The 21,419-nt window shown below is 43.0% G+C and overlaps 1 protein-coding gene across 1 annotated transcript in view; it reads right to left on the bottom strand.

Annotated features, from left to right (window-relative positions):
• The window catches only part of ripor2 (RHO family interacting cell polarization regulator 2), a 48,445-nt gene that overhangs the window by 14,536 nt on the left and 12,490 nt on the right, over window positions 1–21,419 (bottom strand). Inside the window, exons 2-6 of the mRNA XM_079287426.1 lie at window positions 7,781–7,901; window positions 4,836–4,991; window positions 4,421–4,499; window positions 3,786–3,809; window positions 3,295–3,348 (exon numbers count right to left, since the gene is read on the bottom strand). Coding sequence (XP_079143552.1) covers window positions 3,295–3,348; window positions 3,786–3,809; window positions 4,421–4,499; window positions 4,836–4,991; window positions 7,781–7,901 — 434 coding nt within the window. The remainder of the gene's footprint in view (window positions 1–3,294; window positions 3,349–3,785; window positions 3,810–4,420; window positions 4,500–4,835; window positions 4,992–7,780; window positions 7,902–21,419) is intronic.

The following is a 21,419-nucleotide window of genomic DNA, read 5'->3' as shown; positions in this document are numbered from 1 at the left end:
ATATATATATATATATATATATATATATATATATATATATATATATATAATGGATTTTTTGGGGTCAAATTCGTTGTGAAACGATAGAAATCATTTTACAAACAAGAATTAAAATTCATCCCATAAAAAGATCATCAGAACCTTCTTAATTAACTCTTACCAGACGTGAACGGATATTAAATGTAAATGTATTCTACATCGAGTCCCTGTATTAATTAGAGCCATGACAAAACCTGAACGGCTCAGAGACCCGGTGAAGGATTACGGGAAAATCTTTATTGGGGAATCAATTATGCCCAGGGTGAGGATAATAGTGTGTTCACATTCATGAAGGGTGAAGTTTCCATTTTGACTTCTTATTTTAGGTCCCTCCCAAGCTAATCCTTGTAAAATCGCTATATAATAGCACTTGTTTGGTGGAGTTCAATTGGGTGGGCTTCTATGAACATCATTTGGAGTTATAAAGGATTGTCTCTGTATTGACTGTAGATCTGACTTTAAACTGTGGGACTTTAAATACGAGCAGTGCATCTTTAGGATACAGCAGGAATCCTCTTAAGATATGGCCTTTATCCCGGATTGTGGGATTTGAGGTGCACACACATACACACACACACACACTTTCTGCCAGAGGACGAGTGATTATAAGCAGATTAAAACAGGCGGGCCGCATCAAACAGCATCAAACACACAAGCCCGTCTCTGGAGAACTGTGTGTGCGTGTGTGTGTGTGTGTGTGTGTGTGTGTGTGCGTGCGTGTGTGCGTTGGCGGCTAGATTAGTATTCAAGGGAAGAAGAGAAAGCAAAAAGGCCTTACATTAAAAACAATCACATGCAAAGTATTTATACTCATTCTGGATTGAATTTGGCACGATTAACACACAAACACATTTTCTCTCTCGCTCTCCTGGGGGAAGAGGTGCCGCCTGGCAGCTGCTCTTCTCACCTTCAATCTCTGTCACACATTTCCTTAATGATGCCCTGCTGAAACTAGTAACCAACACACACACACACACAATAGACCCTATCCCATGCAGGACATCATAGGGGTTGTATCGGGCCACCTGCTTCTTCCATGTGTGCGAATTACTGCTCGGACATCTGCAGGCAGCCACGAGCAGGAACAAAAGACCAGGCTGATGTGAGTCACACACACACACTTAACAACTTGCTGATGGATGATTGCTGTCCTGCACAAAGAGGGACACCTGAGCACAAACACTGACAAACACGTACACACTTACTGTAGCTCAAAAGCTGCCGATGTTTTGTTTAATGATGTTTAAGACACTAAAATATACTCCTTTTAATGACTAAATACTAACAGACTGGTTATCTAACGTTCACCTACACACTCATTTCCATATTAGCATATTGCTCTACTGCGGCAGCAATTTCTATCTCCGAGGTACTCATCACTCTGATGGTACAAGTATAAGAAAACATAAAGTTGATGGTAGTTCCTCCTTTTCTTTAGAGGCCAATCAGCACCCTCGCTCTGCAACAAAACATGTACTTCATGTTTACATCCATATGTAGACATGGCTGGGCCAATTAGTGAGCTGAAAGGTTCATAATGCTTGACATGATGTTTTTGTGGTAGCTTGATTCTCTTAGCTGGACATTCAGTAAATGATCTCACTCAACAGCAAACTGCTGAAACAACTTTAAAGTTGCATCTTTTTTCTTCTGTTAGAAAAGTAAAAGAACATCTGCTACACTGAACAGCTTCTTACAGTCAAATAACAGTGAATCAGTGTGTTGTACAGTAACGCCAGGGGAGAAACTAGAAGCGACAGACAAACACTGATGACAAAGAATTTGTGAAAACGTGTTACATGTACACAATTTCATTTCCAGCCAATAACCTGCAGAAAGTCAGAGAGTCGATGAAAAGACAAGGGTTTGGCAAAGGAGCGCTGGTACACATGTAGACTGAGCGAGCACAGGGCTGTGCGAGATTTAACTTACTATTTAGTTACGCTTTGGCTTTTGAGGCTTTTTATTTTGCCTGACAAGATAAACCAGTCGCTTCAAATATTTACAAGTGCATTCAAATCTATTTTTGCACAGAGCATAAAAGAACAGAAGAGCTTCAGAGTAATGCTGGATGCGAAGTAGAAGGGCTTGGAGAGTGTGTTTTGTTTCAACTGCATCCTGTGACAACCTCACAGGACAGAACAAGCATTGTATCTGCTTGTGTTTTCTCCTCGTCATCAAGGCCAAAGTGGAGCATTCAGGCAGATACATTTCCTGAGTTTCTAAGACGTCACACCATTCAAATGACTCATCGGACCCCTTTTCTATATTCCCTCTATCTCCCTCCTCTCATTCTTCTTCTTTAAAGGACCCTGACAATCACGTCTCAGTGCAGCCCACCGACTGACCTGACCCAGATTCACTGCCGTCGTCAACTCTACAAATCTGTCTCTTTGTCTTCCGTCGTATTGTTCTGGACACGTGCTTGCTTTTGGACATCTGAAGGTGAGTTTTTCCAAGTCTGTCAGGACTTTTGTGAACATGAATGTTAAGGTCACCCAATAGCTGGCTCCTCAGGACTACAAAGGCTTCGTTTTTCGGGTAACCATAGTTCCCTTCGGAGCTGCACTGTCGTTTGTGTGTGTGTGTGTGTGTGTGTGTGTATTGTGATTGCCTGCTGTCACATCTGATTTGACGCACAGCGAGGGAGACTATTACAGGACTACAAAGCAGGGATGTGGATGTGCTGCGCAACCTTGCAGGGGATTAATGTCCCAAATAGGCAACCAGGGAGGAGACAACAAAGGAAGATACAGGAAAAAAAAGTTTCCCGAGCCGGAGACCTCAACCATCAAAACAGCTGGAAACGTCCATGACGCATCAACACATGCACCAGAAAAGAGCAGGAGTACCAACCTAACCTGGCAGCAAAGATCCTTCCTGAAGCCAACTTGACAAAGTCAGTGAAGCATGAGCTAAGTCATGCTGTGCTAAGCTAACCAGCTGCTGGCTGTAGCTGTTGCGAGTGGTATTGATCTTCTGATCAAACGATAAAGAAAGCAAATAAACACATTTCCCAAAATGTCAAACTATTGAAGAGTATTGTGGTTTTCTGAGTGACTGTGTTGTTGTTGTGTGGAGAGGCTTAAAGTGAAAGGAGGTATTGAGATATGAAATCTTAAACAGCAGCTGATGGATGCTTTCTAAGTATACCACACAAACGCAGAAAACAAATCTGACTCGAGACTCGGAACCCGAAACAACTTGTGACATTTTAAGCATTATCTGATATCAATCCCTGACATCAGTTCTTACCTTGCTCATGTGAAACTCCAGGCGTCTCATGTACCTTTCGATGGTTTTGATTTGCTGCAGAGAGACAGACACAGCACAACAATTTACTAGTGCCCACATCTGGTTTAAAGCTGTAAACAGTCATTTGTCCACACTACACAATGAGAGATTTAAGATCATTAGTGAACATTAAATGTTTGTCACAGGTTGGCAAAGTGTTTATCGAAATGGTTTTACCTGAAAATATCTCAGTTAATCCCTCTCAAGCGGTTTCTCCTGTCCCATCACACACTTTCTCTCTCTTTCATCATTTTTCCTGCATTGTTCCTCAATCCCTTCAGCTCCTCACTTCTCCACTCTGTCCTTTCTCCCTCATTTCTTCTGCTTTTAGCAGGAGTTTTTTCACCCTTCCTTCATCTCTTTTTATTTATTTCTTTACATCAAAGATTCCCGCCAGCACACGCCAGACTTGGAGCAGTTGTTACAGCAGACCCTCCCCTCCATCAACTCACCTTGTCAAGATCGTAGAGCACTCCCTGGAGAGAGAAAAAAAACACACACACACACACACACACACACACTCAGTTAGTACAGAAGACAGAGCTGAAGCTGCTTAATAAAATGCAAAGCAGACTATAGTTGTCTTGCATCAAAAAACATCCTGTTAAAAACTCTTTCCACTGTCAGCCTTGAATCTGTATGTGTACAATATATGTGTGTGTGTGTGTGTGTGTGTGTGTGTGTGTGTCACTGTATACATTGTAGCAAATCAAAATGTGTTCACCATGTGTGAATATGTGATGCTTCAGTCGATGGATTAATATTGTGATCTGAAGTTATTCGAGCTGCTAAAACTGTTGTTGGGATAAAAGCAACATGATGGAAAAACTGTGATTTTGGCCTTTATAGAAACAGTTTGGACAAAGCCAGGCTTGCCGTTTCTCTGTCTTCAGTCTTTATGTTAAGCCGTGCTAAGTGCCTCCTGGCTTTAACATTCACAGTACAGCCACGAGAGTCTTGTTGATGTTCTCATCGAACTCTTTAGCAGAAAGTGAAGCGGTATATCTCCTGAAATGTCCTTTAAGATGTGGGTAAGGCAGGACTACACTGCTGCTTGTGTGTAATATAATGGACGGTAGCTTCTCACCAGACGAGAGTTTCTCTTCATGTCTTTCATCAGACACATGAGTTTGTCCAGTTCTGTTTGATGAACTTCAAGATACTCGCTACCGGGACAATAAAGGGAAAAGGTTGAATACAAATTCAAGCAGATGGAACTTCGTCAATCTCTGCGATGTAAATCAGTGTCTGTATATAATGACGGCAATACAAACACGTTGGTACATAAACATCTGTGCAGTTATTCAAATAAATGTGGCAGAAAGAAACAGGCTGTCAATGTACAAATTAAAGAAACAAACGATGTACCGAGCCTCACAAGACGTCTCACGAACGTAAAAACAAACGATTATTCTGGATCATTTGATTAGTTAATGTATTTAAAAAGGAAGACATTTCCATTGCTTGACTGAGTGATGTGTGTGATTACACAGTGTACTCACTCTAGGCCTTGTTTGAGTGCGTTGTAAACTTCCTCCAGTCTTTTGGGCTGCGGCTCCCTGGAGCTGCTGCCTCCCTTGTGCCCTGACGGGTGGGGCTTCTTTGGCTTAGACTGAGGCTTCTTCTGCACCGCCGAGTTCCCCATGAAAGAGTTACACCTACACACACACACACACACACACACTAGTGAGTGCAAAAGAGGGTCCCCCCTTGTGCAGGAATTTTCTTAATCTTGTGTGCAATGATGGAAAAAGAGCAGCGGTTTTGAACTACGGCATAGTAGAGTTTGGGAACAAAGACACAACATTACATCTCATAATAAATATTCAGAGTTGGATTTCCACAGTACTTCAGATAACCAATCCTGCAGCTGCCAATAGTAATGTAGTGTTAGATGAGATTTCTGTATTATTACAGCATCCATGAATTTGTCTCATGTGACTGACGGGACTCGTCAAGTCTCTTCACACCGAGATTAGACAGTCAAACAGGACCGACGCATTTAGCCTACATATATCAAAAACATGTCAAACATAGCAGCATAACCAACAAATGTGGATAGAGTAAAACAGATTTATCCTTTAAATAGTATGATATGTGTACACAACCGCTGCAACTATAAAACAGACAAGTAAAATGCTCATCACAGCTTCTTAGAGCCAATGGTGACATCATCATGTCTTGTTTTGTCTGATCAACAGTCCGATCCCAAACATTTTTAATCAACGATAACAAAAGACGAGAAAGGGCAGCCAAAACCCCAAAACTGTTTAATTTACTGTCATACAGAGAAAAGAAGCCGCTTCACATTTAAGAAGATAAAATCGTCAAATGTTTGTCACTTTAATTGATATGGCACTAAAATGAATTACCTTATTGATTAAGAGCTCCATTAATGATTTCAGAACCATAAGTCTAGCTCTTATGCTTAAATAAAAAAAAAAAAAACAGCCCAATTTTCTCCACAGTAGCCACCTCACAAGCCTCTCTCTCCTCACTTCAACCCATTCTAGGTCACACTCATCTTTCCCACTCATGCAGATCTCAGCTTTTAAAACCATTACAGATTTCGGCTGACGAAAGACAATTACCCTGGACTTAAATTAAACTGATGAAATTCTAGCGCTCGACATTTTGGAACATGCCGCGTCTTGCCTCGTGCAGGGGGGGGGGGGCACAGCACAAGTTGAGCTAAGCTGCTAAATGTAGGGCACAACAATGAGAGCGCTGCGTAGCCTTGGGGTCACGCAAGCTGTACTATAGAAGGGTCTCTTGGCAGGGACACACACACATATGCATAGATGCAAACACAATTTCATACAGAGTGATAATTGTGACACAAACTGCAAAGTGTGCAGTATGCATGCATGCGTAAATGCACACAGAACATGCAGATGTCTACACGCATGTAAAGCCCTTGCTGAATAACAAGCAATACACTCCAGTCGCCTCAGAAGCCACATCTCTGCAGATTTCTACCTCGCTCATTGTCAGAATGGTAACCTGTCAGTCGCTGCCGGTCACCCACACACCCGAGTCATTCCAACCAATTACCCCACTCACTGTCTGAGCAGAGAGGAAAGAGGAGGAACGGCGTCTTTAAATAGGTTCCTTCAGCAGCACCAGGGGCTGATGAAGAGGACCATGCGTCGACGGCCGAAAGGTTGTATTTTTTCAGGCAGTGTGAGCGGGCTTTGTCACGTGACGAGAGATGAGTCAAAGAGGAAGACACGCAGATAAAATCTCAAGAACTTTAGCGATCTCCAACTGCTCATAACCAGCTTCCGGCTATGAATGAAACAATCGCCAGGGAACAGAGTTAGCTGTGCGGTTATGCAACAGAGTGCTGACCATCCCTTTAAAATCCAGTTCCTTTAGGATCACAAGACTTGCTGTGGCTTGCTGAACTTAACAAAGGTTGGCACCAGATGATTGAGTTGTTAAATTCCTTTTTTGTCTGCGAGTTTGAATCGAGGTCTGGTTACAATGAGGGATTTCTGAAAGAAACATTTTACAAGCTAATACCAAAGTGGTGAGCAAATACAGGTCTTGCAGGACTTCCTAAAAATTGTGTTGAGGCCAACATTGTCTGTTCTGCAGGGTTATGTAGGGCAGACAGTCAACGGCTACATATTTTCATTACAAAGGCAAAATATTGGGCAAAAAGAAAAGTTTCCAAGAAGTGAGTTGCTGCCATTTTCTTAAAATTCTGTATCTTGGCTTCAACATCATCCTTTTTCATGTGTTGTCTTTTCCATCAACATCTCAACAAAAGAACAGATTTTACATTGATTTGTCAGATGTTATGTATGTAGGTTATGTAAGTGAATGAATGCAAGTGATATTACTATGGTTTACTGGGAAAAATCAGAAGATTTCACGTCATGCCAACTTATGTAAAAATAAGGCAAGATTTACCGAAACAAAGAGGACTTTGTCTCACGGTCCTTAACCCGACACGTCGGGATCAGCTGATGTCAATTTCCATATTTAACACAACGCAAACAAAACAACCTGTAAAAACAAGTAAAGTGTCTTCTGTGGAGTTTTCTAAAGTTTGAGAAAATAACCCAAATGATTCCATCAGGTTTATCTAGATTTGGGCTTCAGAGTTCACACTTGTCTCTCGCAACTCCCCAAACTTTATACGATACTAAATCAGTGCAATACCGCCTTAAGAATACTATAATGAGAAAACGACTTTTTAATGCCAGATCTACTGTTACCTATTTATTGGATGACCCTCCTTAGTTGTTGATGTTGTTGTTGTTGATGTTCGTAAAATAGTGATCATAAACGCAATGAGCTGCGACTCCAAAATAGATATGATTTCTGTGGATTTGATACTTTTATCTTGCCGTGAAAAATGAATCTGACACCCTGACTTCAATTGTCATGTCAGAGAAAAGTAACAGCAGACCAAGAGATTAAAAAAAAAAAGATTTACCGAGAGCGTCGTTCCTGTAGCGTGCTAAACCCGGCGAAGGACTGACTCCGGATTATACCATTGGGCCCTCCGGGGGAGTGGGTGCCGGCCGCCATGATCTCTGGGACGCGGGACGACACTCCTGGAGGAAAGAGACACAAAAATCCATTACATACAAATCCATTGACAATATTTAAACATCGAGTGAGGGATTCAGGGACAAGAACACATCACGGGTACACCAAAAGCATGCCGTGAACTCAATTCACACCCACACAGAAAGGTTATTCAGAGTGGACGGAGCATTGTGCAATGTAGGTGCATTGTGCAAAGTAGGTGCTGTTGCTGTTGCTGAAGCTCGCCATGTGCGATGTGGACGAGCAGCATTCAGAGCCTGCACTAACATGTCTCAGCTACTTGGAACCATCAGTCATGAAGTCACTTAACGGCAAACATATCTCAACCGTTTTCCTTCCTCAAGCGGGTGTCGCAAAGCTCAACCCTTGTCACTTCCCGTAAGTGCATTTTTTCGACCTGAAGTAAGAGGTTGACCTCTCAATGTGGCACGAGCAGAAGTCACTGAGGATCGCACCACAGATCTGCTTTAAAGGCCACTTTGCCTTCTAGAAAATCAAATGTATGCGTTTCCAGGTAAAAAAACAAACAATCCAGACTGTCCTATGGCTGAGTTATCTAATCAGCTTCTCCTACAGTTAGAACATCTTTTGTTCTATGTTTAGCAGCAGCAGCCTGTCATATTTCATCCTTTTTTTAAAGAAGATGTGGAATGCAACATGGTTCATGTGGGCACTTGGGGAGCAAGCTGAAAATAGACAGAGAAATGTAGCAGAGGAAGTGGCCAGAGAGATGCCTGAATCACAGTTGTAGCTAGCATGTTGAGATTTTGTCCAGATTATGGTGCTGATGGCAGCAGGTTGCCATTTAATCTTTAAAAAGGGCAGTTCAGTGAATAACCGTTTCATATCAGACAAAGCAGGGACGCGCCACTCTTCTGCAGTTTTGGAGCTAATACTGACCTTATTAAGCAGGTCAGGTATCGGCCAGACATAACCTATCAACATTAAATACAGTTTATTTATTTCATTATTAAATTCAGTGTTTCCACTATCAGTTACAGTCATTGAGTCACAGCAAGCTGCCAACAGTGCCACAGCAATCTCATGTTGCCTTCAATAAAAAAAAGACTTTCATAGATTTTTATGCAGTGAAGTCGAATTCAGAAGTGGAAATCCTGACTGAAGAGCAACTTTAGCTCAACTGACCAACATACTGACCTCAATGTAAATAGTGTGATGACTGTAGCGAGGTTGTGTCATTTCTGTTAATCAGTATCGCTACACAACTGAGCTAAAGGAAAAGTATGATGAACGCACAAATGCCGGGAGGAGAGACACAGATTTCTCAAATCAAATTAAACTCCACTGACAAGCAGAGGAATCGGCCTGTGAAGTCTCAGTGTACAGCTCTCCTGTGAGCTTGCTTCTCTTCTCCACACAGACAAGATAAACCGTCCCGCAGCGTTACCAGTTAAACAACCCGGGAAAAAAGAGCGACTTCCTTTTCTGTTGGTTTGTGTGCGACTCTGTTTGCGGGGCCTTGTGTTTGTACATGCCTTGTTTGTTTTTTTATCCATTGACCCATCTGTCTCTTCCTCCAGAGGACAGACCATCTCTGTGTGGGGCTCATTTTGTCACACAAATAAAACATGTTTTCTCTCACACACACAACCTTCGTTCATAGACACCGATATCCCCTCCTTTGGTCTGTGAGGCAGACAGTGAGCCACACAAAGACCCGGCACGAGGCCCAAGCAAAGACTAGAGCTTTGTTTTGCAGGACGACAATAGAACGGTGAGTCTGATACTGTTGAGGCTATTAATAGAAGCTCACTTTAACACAGAGGACCTTGATAGCTGTGACTCAGTAAGTTAACCATCAGGACCAATGGCTGAATCAATGCTTCAGCTTAGAACAGCATGGTCTGTTTTTATTGATTAGATGTAGCCAAAAGATTATCTTCTACGGACTGGTTTATCGATGAACAAAATATCTAATATTCTATGTAGTTGTAGGCTAATCACAACTAGTGCAATGCAACATGGTTAAAATAAATATCACAATAGCATTAAAGCTCCAGAAATCAATTCGATTTTAGTCATAAGTGGCTGAGAATCGTTCATTTGGACGAGTAGATAGAAATTTGCCAGATAAATGATGTACGATGACATGACCATGATATACGATGGCATGACCATGATATGATTCTACTGAAATGCAAGAATCAGTAATATATATTAAGGCTTGCCCGAAACACGGGTGGTTGCAGGCGAAAGACCAAAAAGGAGAGCAGCAATGTGTCCGAATGCCCTGAAGCATTTTTAGCCCAACAGCTCAGTTTTATGCCTCGCAGTGTTTGTCTCTCCGACTTTCTGACTCACTCTCCTAAAAGAAGAGCAGTGGGAGGGAAATGGTACATTTTGTTACCCAATGCTCTCTGGGTAATCACAGAACTGGCTGGACCCTGCACTTCAGCCGTTTTTTCAAAAGATTTCCCGTAGATTTAGACAAAGGACCAGAGAATGTGGACACTTGAAAACTAAAAAAAAAAAAACTGTACATAATGATACCAGATGGTATAAGCGGTTTAGTTTCAAGTCCCATCAGTACCCTGATTATCCCAAATGGTACAAACAGGTAGTTCTGCCAATGATGAGGACTCGAGAGAATAAGAGTACGACTTACGGCCAGCAGAGAATAGATGTGAAATAACAGCACTTACACAACTCCAACAGTGGGAAAAGTTTCATAATGAATGTTACACAGTGAGTTTACTGAAATCTGATGCTGACCGTGAGGCAGCGACTGCATGAAATGAAGTCAGTGTCATCAGGGGGCACCCACCCACAGCTGAATAAATGTGACTTTATAAAAAGATAATCGTCTTCTCTTCCTCGGTAACAAAGCCAATACCTGAGTTTTTTTTTCTAGAAAACATTTAGTTTCCACCTTCTAAATGTGAGGATTTGCTGCTTTTCTTTGTCATATATGATAATAGACAGAATAACTTTGGTCGGACCAACATTACATTTAAAGATGTCATGTTGGATCCCGGGAAATGTTCTGCTACTGGTGGTAAAGTAGCATAATTGCCAGTCACACTATACAAAATATAGCCTTTTTGCTCTCTTGATGCGTTTTGTAGAATACATTTTGGTACGAGTTGTATGCTAAACGTTCACACTCACGTCCAGGATTTTCCCAAAACCTTTCCCAGCCTCAGCAAGCTCCTTAAAAACAAGCTCAACATTTAAATAAATGGTCCCCACGTATAAAAGACACACACACCACACAAAGAGAGTTGAGTTGAGACACTGAATCATCAAAACCTTTCCTCTGCACCTCTTAGTGTCACCGCTCATCTCGTCTAAAGCGCCTCTCAGAATGGGTACAACAATGCCAACTCTCGCAGTGTGTTCTGGTTTGGTGCCAGCCGTTACCCCGTGTTGAACACAGTCCATTCACCGGCCTTTGTTCTCCGATGCTCACACACAAACAGCCTCAAATGCCCTCGACGAGGTGCGAGAGTGGGTTTCTTTGTGGAATATGTGAACATTAGATTGATCAGTATGCTGAGCTGCAGCTTGGCGAGAGTGGACAAATGATACACTGGGGGGGGGGGGGGGGGGGGGGCGCTAATGTATTAATGCACATGGACCTCTGAGAGCTAAAAGCAAATTAAGATTACATCAGTTGTCCTGCTCTCTCATGCCAGTATCCCCCTTTATTAACCTGTGTGTGTGTGTGTGAGAGATGTTTTATGAGTTTTCTTTAATGGATATATTTCAGGAGGAATCCATCACTGAAAATGATATCCGATGTGTTCTCACTACTTGACATTGTGCCGTTTCGTCTTTATCATCGGTCATTCCTCCAGCAGACATCGTGAACAGAGATGGAGGGGGTCTATTGGGGATTTTAAGGGAAACCGGTTTTTAAAAAATGCAGTTTTCCAAATCTGATTCTCTAAAATTCACATTTGGGAAGGATGCAATCATGTCTTTCGTGAATGTTCGAATCACAATTGTATTCGGATGACTCAGACGTTAGACTTGATTTTTCCAATCAGCTCTCCCACCGAGGTCACCTCCTGTTTTCTCCCCATAGACAGAATGACTCACTTTCTTCTTCCTTTGTTCCGCTGTCATTTCTTCCGTTCTACCCATCCTCTCTACTGCTCGCTCTCATTACTGTCATGAAACTGTGTGTTAATTGTTAATCATGTTAGAGACATTTCCTCTTTCCATCAAGCAGCATACTGATGAGGTATGTTCTCATTGCTTTCATCAGTAAAAACTGTTCTTTTATGAAGTTTGCAGCAACCGCAAAGAGGAGATGGAAGTGAGGGAAAGGAAGTTAGTTCGAGAAGATTTTTTAGGTTTTCAAGACAATGAAAACACAAGAAGTAGGCTGCATTACAATAGTAGGAATATGCCTAATATTTTGTATAATGAGTGTATGTAAACAAAACAGCAGAGTCTCTAAAATCTTCACTAACAATCAAAATGATTTTGAGCTTCTTGTCTTCTCAGGTGTTGCGGCACATTGTGCCCACATCACTCATCTTTTTATACAAGAGTCCCACCCAAACTTATAAACACACACACACACACACACACTCTCTGAGAGTGCGTGTGCCCGTTCTACGAGTGTGTATTTATGTTTAATAGAAATGTCAGCCCACAGTGCATTATAAGGACGGGAGCCTAATTCTTAATGCGTGTATAAATTAGCCTCACCATGGCAACAGCAGACAAAACGGGAGGAAGTGTGTTGCGTAAAACTTGCTTATGAGAGCCAACCGCCAAGAAGTAGGACACACACCCTCGAGTTACAGGACCGAGGCTTTTAAAGCACCAATCCTCAGTTTGTTATGTTCAGACAGTTTACAAATGCTGCTTTAAATGTCATCCAAAGCGTCTTTAAACTGCCTTTCATTCCTCTCCAATTGTGCTTCTTTGTATTTAATGAGGCAGGAAATGCAGATAAAAATAGGAACAAATTAAAGAATGAAGCAGCAAAGAGATGATGAGCGATTTGACGGGAGAAAATGGTATAAAAAGATGCAGCAGTCTGGTTACAAGATACAAACAATGAGGACAAAAGAACAAATGCAACAGGGATGATGTACTGTTTACATGAAACGGACTAACATGTTCCAACACACCCTGCAGGTTGCAAGCGCGTGCCTGAAAGCTGCCCAGTTTCCCCTTGATGACGCCATGTCTGTGTGAACTGGTTCAGTGAGGAGGGTAACTGCTGGTGTGGATCCAAACTGAGCTAAAACTGGCTGCAGGCTTCCACCCCTGAGCCGAAACATACTGCACTGTCTGTATTTCCTGTAATCCCGTTAACAACTGAAAACAAGAGGGCGGGACCCTGACAGGGCTTGGTTTTGTTTTGCATGAGCACAAGTGTCTCAAACACGGTGAAAAAGAACCGAAGGTAGCTTCACGTTGGTCTACTTATATTATCACGTATTAAACCACTGCATGGTCCTTCAAATATTCCCTCAAAACAAAGTTAAGATTTAAGACTTGCAGCAAGACATCTTGACATTTAAACTCTTTACAGATTATAAAGTGTCTACATAATTATGTGCATAAAATTAATCTTGAGATGAAAGGCAGCACGTTTTAATCCCACTTTCATCACGTGTCCCATTCATCGGTTGACCATTTTGGAAAGAATATTTTCAAAATCCAAAAGTTACCTGCAGGTAAAGTGTGTGACATTGACAAATCTAATCACTCCACACAGATAGGTTTATGAAAGGTGGAACCAGAGTGGTGCAAATGTAATTCTACAGTCCTGTACAGCAGAAAGATCATAATATTGCCTCTTAACTGACTTCAGGCCATTTAACAGCCTTTTTAGCCTGCATCTGCAAATACAGATCTTCAATGAAAGGCGTGTAGTATCGGTGGCAAAAAATGTGTTCAGAGATCTCTAAAAGTTATATTTGCTCCCTTTTTTCTTTTGTGCCGATCCGATCTGTGATCTGAACCGTGACTCTTGATCCGTGATACGATCCGAACCGTGGGTTTTATGATCCGTTGCGCCACTAACTGAGAAGGCATCAAACCTGGAGAAAGTTTGACGTACAGTAGTTTAGTCATCATGCGAGCTGCAGGAAATTAAAGCCGCTATTGTCAATATTAACAACGGATGAAATTACAATGTGTATTTAAAAAGGTGTTGTTTGTGACAAACCCAAAGACAACACACAGACACACACACACTCTCACACAGATGCACGCATGAACGCACTTGTTGACAGTCAGAAATTCACTAAGAGCGTTGAACCTGAAACTAGAGACCCTGTTATGGCTGCAGTCACCTGTACGATGATGAATAACATTTTTACACTCTGACTAAAGACTAACAGTCACCAGCTTTTGGTTCAAGCAATCCCATCTCAGACAAAACACACAGAAGAACCAAAAGGCAGCACAGAAACGTCAACACCTCCTGTGTGACGCAGGTATGCAGCAGCGATACCTCAGGTACAAAAAGAATCAATAGCTTGGTCAAAAGTCATCGCTACAGATGTGAACAATGCCTCTTTGTAACATTGTGAATGGCCGCAATGACAGAACATTCCTGAAGAAGCGCAAACATTTGACAAAAACCATGAACTGACAAGTGGCGAAGACAAAGTAACTGATGACCCATTTCACATGTGAGCTTGTTCGACCCCAAACAAATGTATAACCAGAAGGTCAGTCAGAGTGTTTCCATAATCCTGCTGAGAAACAGACAAACTGAACCAAAAAGTATGAGATCGAATTTCTGTTCATCAAGAAACTGGAGCTATTAATTAATGAAGATCGCGACACCACTTTCATGTCTGTACGGTTAGCTTAGCATAAAGACTGGAAAACTCGCTAATCTTAGTTTTAAAAAAAAATCTCATTTGTTTTCACCCAGTTTCTTGTACTCCTACTAAACTACTGCTAGCCGTGGCTTCATATTCATCAACAGTGATCTTTTTCTTCTCATCCAACTTCTAGCCAGAATGGAAATAAGCATTTTCCCCCAAATTACACTTGTATTTGGGTTCATTTATGAATGAGCCTGTGTATCAGGACCTTATCTAGTCCAACCTAATCAAGCAGCCTGAAACCCTGACCCAAATAATCCAAATCTTTTGATCTCAGACATCCTCCCACGGCGAGTGATTTAACAACAAAAAAACAACCAAAGCTTTATCAGGTCAACATTAGAAATAACATCAACTAGAATCAGCTGATGCTCGAGTCAGTCATCTGATGATGTGGTTCATTACCAGACAGACTGGTAGCTCCATCACATGAAAGTCGAGACAGGTCAGAAATGTTGCCAACAAGCTGAAGAAATACACGCACGCAAACATTAAATCTGGCATCTAATTTTCAGATTTGGGTTTTAAAGACCAGTGTTTGGACTTATGTGTCACTTCAATCTGTACACGTGATTAGTGTCTGCATGTCCTTCTTTTAAGTTCATGTTTAACAAGAACCAAAGCTCTGTGACATTTCCCCAGCGTTCAAAAGGCACCTTCTGCTCTTGAACCCCAGTGTGTGTGTGTGCGTATATTAAGTCACATTTCATTCTAATTATAGGTCATCAGTGTCCTTGTGGATGCAGGAAAAATGACGGCCAGGATATGAAGTGGCATTTAAATGTACAGATGACCAGATTAACAGAGTCGTGTCTGGACTGAAGCTACATTCAGGCAGCTGATGCTGATCAGCAGCGGAGAGCGGCGTGTAATCACTTGTGAGAACTGTAAACCAAGCCAGTAAATGTACAATCCAGATGAATGGACTCAGGAGATTATTCTATGCATTATCAGACAGTATGGTAGAAAGCAGCAGCTGAGAGACAGGCGCTTAAGACACAAGCGCACGGTGTGTCGACACACAGTCATTAAGTGCTGCAGCCAACTGTAGATGTCCCATGACAACATTATCACCAGCAACTCTGACAACGCTGCATATCCACATCCAGCATGTCACCAGCCTGATCAGCTCAGTGTCAACGCTGCTTTACAGGGAGCATTAATGAATAATCAAGCAATAAGCCATATCAAACACAGCCTGTCAATCAAATGATGACAATCTAATCTTTTCTAGCTGCTTGGGAACAGTTATGCCACATTGTGCAGAAAGATTTAACCAAGAAAGAAGAAAATTAGGTCTAATAAATGTCTGCAGCATCCCTGTGAATTTGGGCCAGCATGAGGACCAGTTTCCTGCTCTTCTTCTACGGTTTGTCCGTTATGTGTGAGTCTGATTGAAAGTGACCACCTAGGCTGCAGCGCTGGAATGCAGCGACCACAACAGGATTGCGCCGGTTATTTCAGCTCCATTTGTTATTTTTAGCAGGAAAAGAAAGACAACATTCTTTTCACGGATAGCTGCTACTGTGATAATATACGCTCACGGTGCTTTACAGCTTTGTGTGAATTAGCCGACCATGGGAAAACTTCCAGCTATTGTCACAGTTCAAAAATGGAAAGGTGGCAGGACTGTGAGGTGAGCGCCTGGGCTTCAGGAAACAGCTCTACTTACATAGATGACACAAAATGTGTGAAAAACTGCACTACCGGAAACAGCAAATTATGGTACAACTGTAGAATTAGTCTACAACAGCAGCTAGACAAACGTACTATGGCCTACATCCATGATCTGCATGCTTCATATCTTGTTTAGAATGCTTTCTTGGTTTTATATTTGACAGTACAGCCTTAAATGCACACTCTCCCTCACCAGCAAAACAATTAAACATCGTAGGTGTGATTTACAAACGGGAGTCACGGTGGATTTCCGTCCCACTCATTCCTCCTGCAGCCTCGACGAAGACATTACCATAATGTTAACAAACTATTTACCGAGCGGCTGGGCAAAAAGAAAAACACACGGCTGAAGCAAGAAAGGAAAGACGACAGAAAGAGACACTTCCACATGTCCCTGAAATGAGCTCTCACTGGAACTACACCGGGGGGGAATAATTCTCCCTAAACTGTGGTTTCACAGTTAAATATTTGAACTGACTGTGGAGATTACCGCGGGTAAAGACGCAGCAGGGAGCCGGGCACTGATGTGCATTTTGCTCTGCTATCATGGCCGCGAGACGCATTCGACTGGAAATAAATAACATTTGACATCGAAGTTGCAAACGGACAGAAGAGAGCACAGGAACTACTTTAAAGTTCAAATCGTTTGAGTGAATCATTTGGATTGTGGAAGGAGGCGTAGTTCTATAGAGAGTCGTGACGTGAAGAGAGAAAATGAAACGGCAAAAACAAAACAAAGAGTGACAGTAGAGATAGAGTGGCAGAAACAAGGATGATTCAGACACCGACGGAGAGATTAAGCATCGTTAGTACATCAGTGGACAATGCTGCAGATAAGCAGTAATACAGGCATGTCATCCGCTACACCGTTTAAAAAGCCGACCATCATGTGAACTCATTCACCTGCCTACTCACTAAGCCCTGCCTCTACACACAGCTGTTCACATGCACATCTGGTCCCACCGAGGGGTTCTCTTGTACGTGTGAACGCCTTTCTTTTTTCGTTTCATTTTTCACGGCGTGTCAGCTTTTATCTGCAGTGTAAGACCGAGGCCGTGCAGGGACGATGAGAGGGGAGGACATGCAGCAAAGGTCAAGAGACACTCAAAAACACACTGTTCTCAGTGTACTGTAGCTTAGTAAGCATAAGTGCTTATCAGAGACGAGCAGCCGAATCACTTAAAGTGTGATTTATCATTTCAGATCATATTCATCACACAAAAAGACAAACCGCTCAGCTATAATAGCATGAGAGCTCAGCTGAATCATGTCCAACATAATCCAAGTCTTTGGTAGCCAAACAGACAGGAGTGTCCCCTGTATTTGTTTTCAGTGCAAGCATCAGTAATTGTAAAAGTCTAGAAGAAAACCAAGAGTCTTGGGCTTGACACTCTCTGTTTAACGACCCTACAAAGTTTAAATGCCGCTTTTATGAGCACAACTGAATTTTAGTTTGATCTTTTCCTTTGCAACACTGCTAAAAAAAGACGAAAAAAATGGAATCTTTCAGTCTGAGCCATCCTGCGCCAACACATCTGGGGCTGCAACTAATGAAAGTCTGGGGATTTCTAACTGCAAAGTTGTTGCTGGAACGTCTGCAAGAACGGTCGCTAACAAATGTCCTGATTCAGACGGGCCATTCACAACCGTTCATCTCCAAGCGTGGGGACGCACGGGTGTGCCACGTGGGGATAACGCGATGCTGTTGGTTAACGTCCTCTAGCAGGCGGCTTCAGTGGAGAATGCCGTGCTACAGCAGGGACATTTTTGGGTTACGATGGTGCCCAAATCATACTCCTCACCCCGGGCAGCTGCGACCTTTTACGACATTGTTGCAGGAGGAGCCGTACAGACGTACATCCTGGCAACGACTTGCCTCAGGACGAAGGAGCAGTGTCACTTCCACCCACACCCCCCTCCCTCCCCAAGTCATTACACAGCTGTGTGTCACGACCACTCCGAGGCAGCTGGGTAACGGCAACACCCACTTCCCAGTGCCTCAGAAAACTCAACTTTGTGACTGAAGAAACCACAAAAAGTTGCAAGGGTGTCTATCACAGCACTGAAACGCAGCATTCTGTATTCTGGGTTAAGATGAAGTGTCAAAAACAAAATCTGCACAGACAGCGAGAGACAACAGAGAGAACAACCAAACAAGCAGAGGCAGAGGAGACAGCAGGCTGGGAAGACAAGCGCAGCATTGATTGTTGTTGAGAGATCCATCACTATGTTGACAGCACATGTGCAACTTATTACTTATAACTACGAAGAAAACTGTCAGGGCTGCTGGCACTGTATGCGTCTCACAACAAAAATTACATCTGCATGTTGTTCTCATGCCGGCAAACAAAGAAACGGACGTAAAACCACCATGACACACAAACGTGAACCAATAGCGTCTCTTCCAGCTGCTGGACGCTGCAGAGGGAGCGCACCAAATACCAAAACAGACAGATTATCAGCTTAAGACCCTAAAACGCTTATGGCAATCATAACACCGCTACAGCGCCCAGCTGCTCCAACCAGAGGTGTGTGTGTATGTGTGTGTGTGCGCCAGTGTGTCAAATATCATGTGTCGCACATGACGTCAATTGTAGATGTGCCATGTGGTGCATATGCGTGTTCCCTCATAGCATGGTAACACAGTGGGCGATGGAATTAATCGGGAACACCTCCACACACACACACACACACACACGCCAAGAATGCTGTGCTGATCTGCTCATAGACAACGGGGGAGGGGGGTGAGGACGGGTTCAAACCATAAATTCTCCGTCTGTATCCAGGAGGAGAGTAAAAGGGAGGGGTGGACAGATGGGAAGGGACTGTAAGAAGCAGAGGAGGGTTTAGGAAGGGAGGGAGGGAAAGTGATGGAAATAATAAAGTACTAAAAGATGGAAAACCCAAGGGTGGATCAGCAACCAGTCACATTGATGGATGCACCCAACACACACACACACACGTCCATGAGCAGCACATAATTGTTCCGTGATCATTTTTCATACAAATACACAAGCACACACTGACACAAACATGCATTTATGTGTATGTGAGTGTTGCAGGATACACTGACTTTCATACAATGTACATATACTAACTGTCAGCGGGTTTTACGTACTCTTTCCTCATTCACAGCTTGTGGCTGAGCAGCACTGACCTCAGTAACTACTCTATAGGTCCATGCTCACTGACACACAGCTGAGAGTTCTGCTTGTAGAAGAAGAGAACGGCCTGTGAGGACAGCGGAGCAGACGCAAGATTGACTGTTTTCTTTCATCTTATCTCACACTTTAAAAGTAAGATAAGAGTCTAAAGCCGCACGAGCAGCTCTATGAGCCTTTAGGCTACGGAGGCGGAATGGCAACATGCCAAAGCTAACATGTTGAGGTTAAGCAGGTAAAATGTTTACAATCTTTAGTGTTTTTAGTTAAATCTTAGTTTGACTTCAGTGTTAGCATGCTAACATTAGCTAATTAGCACAAACTACAACTGAGGCTGATGGGAATGTCATTGGTTTTGGCACTGGATGAACAGTCAAGGGGTTCACTAACATAAGGATTCTTTCTCCAGGGATCATGAATGTCTGTACAAACAAAGGGATTCATCATCTTCTTCCTCCGTTCCTGTCTCGCCTCCCACTGCCACTCCTCATTCCACCCAGCTAGTCGTCTCCACTCTCCCAGTCAACCCTCCACTCCCTGCCTCTGCCCCTCCCTCCACATACCACTTGATCGCAGTGTAACAACCACAACCCACCTCACTTGACACCAGAAATTCCCAACGCACATAAAATAACCTCCCACCCCCACCGAGCAGGCCGTGATCGTACATGTCGGGACAGGCGAGCAAGGCCAGACCACCATCTTGAGACCAGATAACCTCCGACTCGGAGCAGACGCAACGGCCTCTTTATCAGACCCTGGTGTCACTAAACCACTAAACCCCCCCCCCCCCCCACTGTGTGTGGGGGGGGGGGGGGAGTGTTGAGAAGTATCTGTTTCTAAAATAATACCGGTTTGTATGCACTGACAGACGTATCACAACAACTGTCTTCTGTATCTGTGAACAGAATGACCCAATTTTCCCAAAGGCAACATTAAAGTTTCATCAGAGAACTTGAACAAAATCAACTTCTTGGCCGTTATACCGAAGCAGCTTCTCAGGCGCAGACTAGGGGGGGGGGGGGGGGGGGGGTCGAGTTAAATTTGGATCTCTGGATCGTGGAAACTCAGCAGGAGACTTGACTTCATGATTTAAGCTGTTTTTCTATCATTTAACTCCCACAGTGCATCCCAGTGAAATATTGAACAAACATTCAGCAGCCCACACGCTTATGAAATAACTATCAGCTGTGAAAACTTAAGGGAGGCACTCCTCCTGTAAGAATGTAAGGCCTACGTTTCCCCCCCCAAAACCACAAACATAATCACAGATGGAAAGACATATGTATGCACACACACACACACACACACACACACACACACACACACACACACACACACACACACACACACACACACACACACACACACACACACACACACACACACACACACACACACACACACACAATATTCCCAAAAAGTACAAGTGGGTGTTCTTGCATAAAGAAAAAGGTCAAGTGCCCAGTGTGTGAGACGTCAATAGACTTTAAAGCACTAAAGTCTTCATCATGGCTGCCAGCACAATGCACCTCCCAGTCATATTTCTTCTCCTTCTTTTGGTGTACCGTTTACACAGCCTTCATTATCTGCTTCTATTGAATTAGCTGTGTGAGCCGGCCAATGAGGTAACTCTGGAGCGACCTGAGTGCATGCGTATTTGTGTGTGTGTGTGTGTGTGTGTGTGTGTGTGTGTGTGTGTGTGTGCTTGTCCCTGCATGAGTGGAGACAGAGAAAGTGAAAGACGGAGAGAGAGTGACAATAAGGAGGGAAAAGAAAGAGGGCTGAGACTGAGGGAGCAGATGCGGGGAATGAAAAGCCGGCTGGGGTAAAGTAGAGGGAAGGTGAGCGGAGTCTGGGA

The sequence above is a fragment of the Melanostigma gelatinosum genome (genome assembly GCF_949748355.1).
Source record: "Melanostigma gelatinosum genome assembly, chromosome: 17".
Taxonomy (NCBI): Eukaryota; Metazoa; Chordata; class Actinopteri; order Perciformes; family Zoarcidae; genus Melanostigma; species Melanostigma gelatinosum.
Note: the sequence above shows the minus strand (reverse complement) of the source record. Positions and strands in the feature narration are given on the sequence as shown.